The 12,538-nt window shown below is 41.3% G+C and overlaps 1 protein-coding gene across 1 annotated transcript in view; it reads left to right on the forward strand.

Moving 5' to 3' along the window:
* Positions 1–12,538, forward strand: part of LOC103607173 (protein FAM65B-like) — a 65,819-nt gene that overhangs the window by 48,190 nt on the left and 5,091 nt on the right. Inside the window, exons 9-13 of the mRNA XM_008591709.1 lie at positions 3,601–3,644; positions 4,944–5,069; positions 5,314–5,462; positions 7,010–7,139; positions 11,111–11,803. Of these exons, the coding sequence (XP_008589931.1) occupies positions 3,601–3,644; positions 4,944–5,069; positions 5,314–5,462; positions 7,010–7,139; positions 11,111–11,803 (1,142 nt within the window). The remainder of the gene's footprint in view (positions 1–3,600; positions 3,645–4,943; positions 5,070–5,313; positions 5,463–7,009; positions 7,140–11,110; positions 11,804–12,538) is intronic.

Consider the following 12,538-nt stretch of genomic DNA (forward strand, 5'->3'; position numbering starts at 1 on the left):
AAAAAAGACAAAAAGGAAAAAAATAAAAAATAAAAAAAAATATGAGTTGCCTGACCCCCCCAACCTCCCCATGCCCATCCCCCGGCGGTAACCCCCATGATGGTTTGTTGAGTGATCATAGTGAAAGCTTTCTAGATAGCGCAACAGTGATCACAAAACTCCTGAGCAAACATCCAGCTTTCCCCAACTGTAAAAATGCCAGCAGGTCCCAGACCAAACTCTGAAAAAACCTGGCCAGGCCTCAATGACAGGCTGTAACTGTCCTTGCCCCGCTGTTAGTGATAAGTCTGTGGCAAGTACCACACGTGGTTTACACAGCAGATAGAACTTTAAAAAGCACAGCACCACTTACTGTTTTATGCCTGGCTATGGCCATTCATTATTGCTATAATCAGAGTATCAGTGATACCACAACTAGAAATTCCAAGAAGTTTTGCTTTAATCACATAGACTGAGAAGCTCAAAAACATCACTCCCAAGTACCTTTCTTTCATTCAGTTAAGTACTTCAGATACAAAATTTATGGTAATTTTGAAAAGGTAAATAAAACCTTAAGCAAAGGATTTTCTTTTTCACTCATCTTCATTTAGCAATAATACTAGGTCAGTTTCTTTTCCACCACCCTTCTGCTTTAATTGCACTAGTAAATAGGCAATGGATTAACTAATCTGCAGAGGTTTATAAAGAGCACTTGGATTTTATTGGAATTAGCATGTCCAGTTTTAGATTTATAAAAGCCAGTCGGTTGTATTTTTTCTCAGAAATATTTTTTTAAAAAACAAAAGCTCCAGAAAATTATTAGTGAAAATAGACTTCTTTAATTCTGTTCATATTTCAGTAAGACTTCTTAAGTGGCTAATTATGTTCTTATTAGTAGTGAAAGTTGTTCCTGAATGGACTGGCTCCTCGAGTAGGAAGGCATGACGCGCTGATGAGTTGCTGCCATCTACTGACAAGTGGTGGTAACAGCATGGGCTTTTTAAAGCATCCCTGGACCTTTGCTATTATCTTAACCGTGGCCCTGGCCATCAGGCACGTGGAAAGCAGATTTGTTCATTCAAGGGCCTTCCACCTTATTAACAGGGCTATTCATAGAAGGCAAAACTCATTATGTGATATCATCCCCATCATCTTTATATGGGTGAAATCATGTTTAATAAAAACAACTCAGAACTCAAAGGTTATGAATGGTAACTTAAGGAAGCTAGCAACCAAGGGATCAGTTTGTCATATAGATGTTTTACCAGTTAATCAAAATTATTTCCCCTCAGGCTGCCTCTTTGAAGTCACTGGATAAACAGGGAATATTGTTTGTGTTTTTTTGAATCTCTATTTTAATATTTTGAAAGTGCTACCTTCTAATTTTTAAAAAAATATTGAGAAAAAATGCCAAAAAAACCTAAAATCACACATAACCACTCTACCCACTGCTAAACTTTGTTAAAATTATCATAAATATCTGAGCAGACTTTTCTGTGTGTGTATGCTGCCTTCCAACATGTGTGATCTTTTTAATAACTTTTCTTTTTTATTACAAATACATGATCTTATAGAAAATCAAATAAAAATTGCAAATGAATGCCAAAAATTTAACTTTCTCTATAATCCCACCCTGTCAGAAATAATTATTTTGAATAGCTTGGTATGTTTTTCTAGACTTTTTTCCTGGATACATTTATATATATTTGAGGCCATACTCTACATAGGATTTGTGTCCTGCCTTTTTTCCTTAATATTACATTATAAATATTGCCTTTTATTAAAAGTTTACTCTAAACATTTGTGCTAAGTTCTTAATTGAATTTTTTATTATATAATTTTGTTGGCTCTTTTCATCAGAAACTTAAAAAGTCATAAACATTTTTGCCCATTTTTATTAAATTTGCTTTAGTCCTTGTTTAAAACTTGCAGTCTTTGGGTCCCTATGAGTGTAAAGGGCTTTGCTTTGTGATTGGCACAGAAACAACCAACTGAAGCCGGAAACTACTGATTAAAGTAAAGCTGGGATTACTGATAAGCCTCTGTGGATGAGCTTAGTTCCCTACATTTATTACACACATGTGACTTGCATGCCTTCCTCCCCACCCCCTACCCCCACCTGTTCAGGTTGGACACACTGTAAGCATTTGAGAAATCTTGTCAAAAGCACACATGCCAATCGCTCAGCTGGGAAGTATCTGCACACCCATGCCCTCATCTTACTGTGATGAAATTCTGTTATTCAAATGCTATTTGCCTCCATGAAACTATACTACATTTAATGAGATAGTCTTACTTTTTAAAACTTTAATTATATAAGAAATACATTCTCATAAAAATACAAAATACAGAAAAAAGCAAAGATCTCCTTCTACCATCTCTGCATTGCTGTTCCTCTCCAAGATGTGCACCAATTTGCTCTTTTTATATAGATTACATCTTCTAAATGAATAGTATATGGCGTGTGTTCACAAGTAGTATTATCCCGCTCCTGGATAATCATTACCACACATTAAGCACCTACTATGTGCTAGATGCCATCTGTTATCCTTACAAACAATTCTATGAGGTGGGTGTCATTACCTTTTTTAAAGGTGAAGAAACTTGGGCTTAAGTCGATCATCTAGAGCAGGCTAGTTGGTAGATAAAACAGAAATCAATCTCGGGCTTAACTGCATGTTACAGCCTACAGGTCCCTGTCTGCTTCATTCCTGTGGGCTTTAACCATATTTTGTTCTACGTTATGGGTAAAATCTTTCTTAATTTCCAAAGTGTTACCTCTGTGCCTAGCGCAGACCCTCACACACAGTGGACTCTCAGTAAATATCTATAGAAAGAAAAGAAGTGACTGATCAAGCCCAGGGTTCCTGAGATGTCCCAAGATGGTGTCATCTAGTCTGTCAAGATTTGTTTTTGCTGCTGCTCCAGGTAGATGTCATACCAATCCCAAATTGGGCAGATCCAGTTAGAAATGACTTGCTGATTGGCACAGTAGAAGAGAAGCCACATCTGTATTTCAGGGGTATGGGTTGCTGTCATTTGGTAGGTTGGTTTGATTTTATTTGTTTTCTTAATTACTAGTTTTTTGTAAGTGATAATTCATGTTCATATCACAGTAGATGGTGATAAAAAGGATTAAAAGGATAAGGAAAACAGGAATGAGTGAATTGGGGAGAGGCAAGGGGAGTAATACATGAAATCTTAAATGGGAGTCACTTAGAAATTACAAATTGGGGGGACAGAAAGAAAAATAAGAGACCAATTTATTTTCATGGGAATATGTTAGGTAAATAAATGAATATATCTTTCTGGCCCTAATACCTGATCCTGGAATCTGGTTGGACCTTAAATCAGCCAAAGACACACTGAGCTCTAGCTCGCATTTGCTCAGCCTTCCCTGCCCCAGAAACCACCTCTACCATCACCCCATCAAGGAATGTCCTGTTTAGCTGTGACAGATGTAGTTCCTGAAAAAGCTGTTCCCCACAGATGGTCCCCCAAAATATTATGAGTTTTTACAAAGGTCTAACACTTTACTTGTATTTTTAAAATGTGCCAGTATGGGATCTATAAAGAAGGGAAATCTGTTCTGCACCTCATTTCCCAATCGCTTGCTTACAGGTCTGGCTGGCTTTGCTCGCCTGTGTCCTGGAGATCAATATGAAGTAAGTCCTGTGTTGGTCTAGGTGTTGGGATGGAGGACTTGAAGGGCAGGGGCTAGTTGTCATTATTTTGCTACTTAAATTATCTTTGCTTTTAATTTTTTATTTTGAAATACATTTTAAGCCAGTGAGGAAGTTTGGAGAATGATACAAGACCACCCCTAATATACCTGTCATCTAGATTTGCCACTTTTTAACATTATGCCATGCTTGCTTTATTATTATTATAACTGCTGCTGTTGTTGTTGTTGTTTTACCATTTTAGAGTAAGTTGCAGACATCACGACCCTTCATCCCTAAATTCCTCTACTAAATGGAAGGACATGCTCTCCTACAAGCATGCGCAATTCTCAATGTCAGCAAGTTGAACTCGGCATTTTAGATAATGTCATCTGATGTATGATCTATATTCACATTTTGCCAAGTGTCCTAATATTGCACTTGGGATAGCTGGTTTTTGTTTTTTGGTTTTTTTTTTCTGATCCAAGACCCAATCCAGGATCATGACTGCTCTTCAGTACCATGACTGAAGAATATAATAGATCTTTCTTTATAAAAATGTACTCCATAAAGTAAAATAGCCTTTTCTCTTTCCCCCCTTCAGAGGGAACTTATGTAATAATTTTATCTGTCTCCTCCAAAACCCTATATAATCATACCTCTTCGGGGAGAGGGGCAGAGGGAGTATCTTCCCCTAATACTCCATAAAGTAAAATAGCCTTTTCTCTTTCCCCCCTTCAGAGGGAACTTATGTAATAATTTTATCTGTCTTCTCCAAAACCCTATATAATCATACCTCTTCGGGGAGAGGGGCAGAGGGAGTATCTTCCCCTAAACATTAAAGCCGTCCAACCGAGGACAGACTGCTCACCCTCTCTCCAGAGTGTGTTGCCTTTCAGAGTCCCTTTGCAGCTGCATCTCTCTCATCCAGGGGGAGGATGTCTTTATTTCTTGCTTCCGACTGCTAAGTAGGTTTCAGCTGATGGTTCCTTATCTCTAAAGGAGCTGGAGCATGTGGAGGATTAATCCCAAATGGCTGTTCTGAGTGAGCAGAAGGGTATCGTGCGATGACCTTTTCCTGAAGATGCCCCTGCACACCCTCCGTCTTAGAGACAGAACTTACTCCCTCTTAAAAGTTTCCTCACTCATCACCAGCTCCACCAGGAACCCAGAACAGGCGGTGGAGTGAGGATGATGCAAAAGGGCAACTGCTTTATTTCCTTGCCTTTTTGATCCTGGTGTTCGGTAGGTGATGGGGAGAGGGTCAGTGAACACAAGGGCCATTTGGTGTCTTCTCCCCAGATTTTCATGAAGTATGGTCGACAGAGGTGGAAGCTGAAAGGCAAAATAGAAGTAAACGGCAAGCAGAGCTGGGACGGAGAAGAAATGGTTTTCCTGCCCCTGATAGTTGGGTTCATTTCCATCAAGGTATGGTACTGTCATTGCCTTCCGTTGTCTTTCTGGGTGACGTGGCCGGATGATCCACTGGTGGGGAACTTTTTCCATAAGGTCTGCTGCTGCCCTCCATCCCAGGAACCCCGCTCTGTGCTACAAATCCAACAAAGACCGCTGCTCTCGAGTCAGGGTGGGCAAAGGAAATTTAAGGTGGGCTTTTGAAAGGTCCACCTCTGCTGTCACGTAAGGCCTCTCTCTCTCTTGCTCTCTCTTCTAGGTCACAGAGCTCAAAGGCCTGGCAACTCACATCCTGGTGGGCAGCGTGACCTGCGAGACCAAAGAGCTGTTTGCAGCACGACCTCAGGTGGTGGCTGTTGACATCAATGACCTTGGCACCATCAAGCTGAACCTGGAAATCACCTGGTAGTAAGTTGCCTTTTTTTTTTTTTTTAAAGATGACCAGTAAGGAGATCTGAACCCTTGACTTGGTGTTGTCAGCACCACGCTCACCCAGCAAGCGAACTGGCCATCCCTATATGGGATCCGAACCCATGGCCTTGGTGTTATCAGCACCGCACTCTACCGAGTGAGCCACGGGCCGGCCCGTAAGTTGCCTTTTTTGACTTCACCGTGTAGAAATATGCACTACTGGCTAGTGTTATTCAAAGGTTGGTGCGTGAACCATCAGCATCGCCAGGGAGCTTGTCAGAAAAGCAGAATCTCCGGACCCATGCAGATGTACTGTCAGAACCCCTCAGGCCCAAGGATCTGTTTAACAAATTCACCAGGTGATGTTCATACATGTTCAAGTTGGAGATACCTGGGTCATATCACTAGTCTCCTCTTCTACCTTCTATTTTAAAATGTTTTTATTCTGCCCCCTTTCCTCTCTCTCTCTACATTCAAATATATATAAAGAAATATGTCTCTGACAGAGACTAATTTAAAAGAAAATAACTATCCAGTATGAGATATTTTGCCCTCAGAAAGATCCTGATTCTTGCTGTATTGCTTTAATTGCTATCCCTCTTTATTTCATATGCCTCATGCTGCTCTGGAAATTTTTGAATATCCTTAGTCCCTCCACACTCTATCTACTGAAATAGAATATTTCCAAAGGGCAAGACATCTTTTGTCAAAGCAATGGACTTAAAAGTGGTTTTCCGAAGTTACTCCATGAGAAAGGTCATGATAAGTTATTAATGCTGGTAGCTCACAACATTTGCTGATATGGCCCTGGCATATTACCAGGTAAATGTGACCTGTTGAGCATTAACGTTCAGGGGTCTCCTTTACAAATGAGAGAATTGGGGGTGGAAGCAGAAATTTGTCAATAGCATTGACACTGTTTCAGTGACAAGCATCAGCACCTCTGCCCAGCCCCTTCCTCGGAATCTGTATTTGAGAGTCGATATCCCAAATGCAAGCTCATTCTTCTGGCTGGATGAATCGGATGTCATGATGATAAGTGGCATCATTGTGAACAGAGTGTTAGTCTCTTCTCAATCACGCAAGAGGCTCGGTGTCAACTGAAATGAATGGGATTCTACCTTTGGGTGTTTTTTTTTTTAGAGCAGAAAAATAATGCGTTAATCTCTTGTATTGTTTGAGTATCTAGCTCCACAAAGCTCAAAGAATTTTTGCAGACTTTTCAATATTTTGTTATCTTGGGGCAAGCATTAATATGTTTGTTTCTAATATTAATGAGGAAAAAAACACATCTAGGTGTATGGATAAATTGTGCTTAAAGCCGTGATAATAATCCATGGTCCCGAGGGTACGTCTAGACTGTTTTCTGCTCCACTTTCTTTTTATCTTAGTTTATTTTCTGACAAAGCAATTTAGGCAAAACCAGCCCAGTTCCCACTGGTTTGAATTTACTTTAGTGTAACAAGGTGCTTTCTTGGCCTGTGGTCTGTTGATTATAGATGACCTTAACAAATATGCATACATGGGGACCTATTGTTTTGCAGTCCATTTGACGTGGAGGACATGACCCCATCATCAGGCACTGGGAACAAGGCGGCAGCTCTCCAGAGGAGAATGTCCATGTACAGCCAGGGCACCCCGGAAACACCCACCTTCAAAGATCACTCCTTCTTTGTAAGTTCAGTGTGATTTCTGGAGTAGACACAATTAGCCTGAGCTAACGCTTGCACCCAATATTCGAATGCTTAACAGACAGTGTTAGGGATTCTCAATCATTCCTACTAATCTGATCTTAAAGTTCACCTTAACCGAGTAATGACTAAGGAAACCATTCCAAGATGCCTGTGGCCATATGAATACACGTGGTGAGCCACCTCGGTCTGTCCTCTCCCTTGCCACACTTTACCTATTGCTTTGATGATGACTTGTAGACTTTTCTGAACATTCCCTAAGATCAGCCTTTTAAAGAAGTGGGTATAAATAATGGCCTTTTTGTTTTCATCAGAAATACTTGCTAAAAAGCTAACAAAACATGGTAACCTGATTCTTTCCACTAACTGGCCCATCTTGCTTTGACTTCTGAAGAGGTGGTTGCGACCTTCACCAGACAAGCCAAGGCGGCTGTCTGTCTTGAGTGCCTTGCAAGACACTTTCCTTGCCAAGCTGCACCGCAGCCGCTCTTTCAGTGACCTGCCCTCCCTCAGGCTGAGGCCCAAGGCCGTGCTAGAGCTTTATGTGAGTGTGGCCTGCGCGTGTGTGAAGTGCTTGACGTCGGGGCATGTGGCATGTTGCTTCCGCATGTCTCTTGTTCTGCCTTCTCTGTCTCGCTCACTTACAGCTGTCCTGCCCTTGGGGTGGGAGACTTGGCCATGCATGCAACTTTGCTGAGAGGCTGTTTGTCCTTCTCTTCTGATGATTCCTGTTTTTGTGCTGTGATTTTCCTCCACGGTGGTAAAGATATCCATGGTAACAAGATTTTCATTTTTCAAAACTGCAGTTACACTTAATGTGAAAGAAGATTTTATTTCAGAAGGTCAACTAGTTTATCACTGATATCAGCCTTTTAAAAACTGGCATTCATAAATACAACTATAATTTGTCAATTTACAATAATTAAAAATTTTAAAAACTGCTATTCAAGGAACTCAGAGAATTTAAACCAATTTTGCAAGAGCTATTTCTATTTAAAGAGGTTCTTAGTTTATTATAGTGTTTGTTAATTTCATAATACTTTAGTAAGAAAAACCCTTTCATTCATAGGAGTGAAATAGGTAACTTACATTACATATGATACATTTTGTAATGGGAGAAGACACACACACATACACACGTATACATACATACATGGAATAGTCTGCTCTTCACAGACATATAAAAGTAATTTTTGAATGTCCAGAAAGGAAAAGATTAAAAGTCTTCTAGTTAATAATAATAATAATTGCATCTTATTCATTGAATTAAAAAACACAGGTGAAAAGGACCAGGCCAAACTCTAGAGGAGTGTCAAAGGAAAACGGGAAGAATATATGCAGAATTCATGAAGTCATGTACCAAAAAGCAACAGCGCTAGTACAGCTGCAGTGTGTATGTTCATGCTTCTGTGCTGCAAGTCAGAGGGTTGTTGGGGAGAGTTGGTAGAGGTTTAATAGCATAATTTAAACAAGAGCAAGATTAGAACACAATCTAATGGGTTGATGGCTTCCTATAGCCTTTTGGATAAAAGTAAAGGTCCTCAGAGCTGCCATTCCCAGCTGGTCACAGCCCACCCCTTCAGGCCCATCTCTCCCCTCTCCGGCCTCTGCTCAAGCCCCTCTGAGCTTCCCAGTGTCTTCCAAATGCACCACATCCTCTCAGGATCTCATGTCTGTGCACACGTTGTTCCGTCTGGTCACAGCCCACCCCTTCAGGCCCATCTCTCCCCTCTCTGGCCTCTGCTCAAGCCCCTCTGAGCTTTCCAGTGTCTTCCAAATGCACCACATCCTCTCAGGATCTCATGTCTGTGCACACGTTGTTCCGTCTAGAATGCACTTCTTCCTCCCCCTCCTGTGCTCTGCCTTATCATCTTCCAAGGCTGGGTTCCAGGACCATCTCTTTCTCAGGCAGCAGCCCTGCCCTTGCAGGGGCCCTCAGCTCATTGTATCATACCTCAGTCACGATATGCATTCCAAGCACTGTTGCATGCCAGTTGCCAGACTTGTCCCCTTGGTAGACTCTAAGTCCCCTTGGCCAGGGCATCTCAATTTATTCTAACTCAGTATTTCCCATTTACATAGGTGCAAATTGGGCTTGGGAATGTGGGACTCAAAAGAAATGTCTGGGGAGGACTTTGGAATTTGAATCAGAAGCTCGATTACCCAATCCCCCTTTCACAGCCAATGCCTCCATCAGTGCCACCAGATGTGTACACAGAAGAGCAGGCAAGGCTGGCCGGGACCACTTGGAGGACCCAAGGGTTCTGTGAGATACCTAAGGGCCCCCTTTGGTGGAGGTACAGGGAGGAGGGCTCCAGGCCTTCCTCCATTTCTCCCCAAAGCTCCCCCTTTTATCTGTCCTAGAGGCATAAGGTGCATATGGGGGGAGGGGGGAGTGAGCTTGGGTGCAAATGGAGACGGGAGGAAACTGAACTAAAGCTGGAGGGAGAGGAGCCCAGAACCCACCACCCCCCAAGGACTTTGAGGAGCACAGTTCAATAATCACATGAAAGAAAACCTTCTCCATTTTGAGGTGAAGAGACCAAGCCTGCGAAGTTCCCTGAGTGTCCCAGTGACACATCATTCTACTCATCTGCAGTTAGAGTAAATCATCTTCCAACCAGACCAGAACAGACAGTTTGGGTCAAACTGACTGCATGTGTTGGGGTCTGGTGGCCTCAGATCCAGCAGCCCTGGGACCAGGGACCCCTCTGGAGGAGGACAGAAGCCTTTGTCTTTCTGTCTGCTCCCCATTTCACTCACTGTGACGTGCTTGTTTGCTGGGCTGATTCCCAGCTGCATTGTGAGAATTTGTCATTTTACACATAACTAAAATAGTTGTTAGCTTGATACTTACCATTTACTTTAAACATATAATCTGGAATCTAAGAATAATTAACCATTTTGAAAGGGGATAATCTCAAATAACTAGAAAATCTTTTCCACAGAGCAACATTTGGCATTTAGACACTATACACAGACTGCAGTGCAAGGAAAGCTGACTTAGAAATTGTTATGCCTGCATAAATTATCTTGGTTACCTGGCTATTTCTAAACTCTCTCTCATCAGAGTTCTGCTTCATGAAGCACAGCATACCTGTGACACAGCCTGGGTCTGCTTGGCAGAGGACTCAGTGTTTCTAGACACCATGAGAGCCCTGGGGTTTGCTTCCTGGAAGATAGATATTTGGTTTATTAGTCTTCTTCTCCTATTTCTAGAGAAGCTATACAAATGTATTGCTGCCTTGAATTTTAGGCATGGTTGCTAAATTAGTAAAACATTTTCAAGAGCTTGGGATTTGTGGGTAGAGATTTTCAAAAAATCATTTTTGAGAGCCGAAGCAGAACAGAACATCACATCTTTGGAGCAAAATGTTGGAAAACCTTTTAAGATAGATGCCAAAAAAAAAAAAAAAAAAAAAAAAAAAAAAAAATGGGCCCAAAAAAAAATAAAAAAAAAAAAAAAAATGGGCCCAAAAAAAAATAAAAAAAAAAAAAAAAATGGGCCCAAAAAAAAATAAAAAAAAAAAAAAAAATGGGCCCAAAAAAAAATAAAAAAAAAAAAAAAAATGGGCCCAAAAAAAAATAAAAAAAAAAAAAAAAAGAAAAGAAAAATCAGTAGTGTTATTCATAATTATGGCTGCCAAATATTGGGAGATCCTGGGATTTAGAAAACAAGCACCATCCCTCTGCTCCAACCTTTTCTTTTGAAAAATGTCAAACCTAAGAATAGTACCATGAACTTTCACCTAGATTCAACAGTGGAAACAGTTTTTAATGGCTTGCTTTCTTTTGCCAGTCATATACAGACATATACAAACCAAAAAAGAAAATGTTAATATTCTGAAAGTTCTGGTTTTTTAATTTTAGTTGCCTTACATTTTGTCTGGGAATAAACCATGCCAAATGCATCATTTATATTGGAAATAATAATGAAGTGCCTTTTATCCACAGTCAAATCTACCTGATGACATCTTTGAAAGTGGAAAGGCAGCTGAGGAGAAAATGCCACTGTCTCTCAGCTTCAGTGACCTGCCCAATGGGGACTGCACCCTCACCTCCACCTCAGTTGGCTCTCACTCCAACTCATGCTCAGCAAATCCAGAAATTACCATCACTCCTGCAGAGCGGAACCACAGCAGCCTGTCCTCCCAGAATGAGGGCATGGATGACACCAGCTCAGCATCTTCCAGGACCTCCTTGGGAGAAGGCCAAGAGCCAAAGTCACACCTGAAGGAAGGTACGCAGGAGCCTGGGAAACCCACCCCGGCCACGACTGAGGCTTGCTGCCAATCCACGGGTGCCGGGGTTGAGCGCCTGTTCCTTGAGAATGGTGTTGCGGAGGCACTTCTGCAAGAGTCCGATGAGGCCTCTGAACTCAAGCCTGTGGAACTGGACATGTCTGAAGGAAACATCACAAAGCAGCTGGTCAAGAGACTCACCTCAGCAGAGGTGCCAGGGGTCACAGAGAGGCTGCTCTTTGAGGGCTCCATCAGTGGAGAATCCGAAGGCTGTAGATCTTTTCTAGATGGAAGCTTAGAGGATGCCTTTAATGGGCTTTTCCTTGTGTTAGAACCACATAAAGAGCAGTATAAAGAGTTTCAGGATCTGAACCAAGAAGTTATGCATTTGGATGATATTCTAAAAGTAAGTACGTTTTCAGAGAAATTGGATTAGGTTTGGAGAGAGGTGCCCTAAGCCAGAAATCTATTTAAGATAGTGTATCTTTTTAAATTTTTTTAAAATCCTGTCCAATCACAGGATCAATAGATATTCATCATTTAAATGGTATTGATTTTTAATGCCAAGAACACATATTAATTTTTATTTTCCAAAGATCAACTTAACTTTAGTTTTTTTAACTTTTTTCAATTTAACTTTCAGTTTTCTTAGGAGTTAAGAGCTCTGAAGAATGTCTGAACTCTTCCAGTTCCAGAGTTAATCATCCCAATCCCAAATGTGAAATGGTGGCAGTTTGATCATCATAGTCTCACAAATGTTACTGGACAGGGTCCCTTCCAAAGTATCAGGAATTCAGGAACACCTTCCCTGATCAGAGTCAGAGTTAGCCCGACCTGATGTGAGAACCACGGGCATCTCCCTCACTCCTACTCCAGCACTGCCTGTGGGAGGATTCCTTTCTCCTGGATTTGGCCCAAATCAGTAAATTCAGATCTCAGATTAATCATCAGCAAATAATCATCAGTCATACTCTAGAAACCAGGGAACTCCGGACTCCACCAGAGGTAGCTTCCTCAGTCCGTGGTGATCAGACAGCCTAGCATAGAACTGGGAGGGTAGGACTGAGAGGAATGATTTTCTCTTGGGTGGGAGGTCTTAATAATGAGCTCATTATGGCTCTATCAGAATGCATCTGTCTCC

Source organism: Galeopterus variegatus, unplaced genomic scaffold (genome assembly GCF_000696425.1).
Source record: "Galeopterus variegatus unplaced genomic scaffold, G_variegatus-3.0.2 Scaffold7209, whole genome shotgun sequence".
In the NCBI taxonomy this organism is placed as follows: Eukaryota; Metazoa; Chordata; class Mammalia; order Dermoptera; family Cynocephalidae; genus Galeopterus; species Galeopterus variegatus.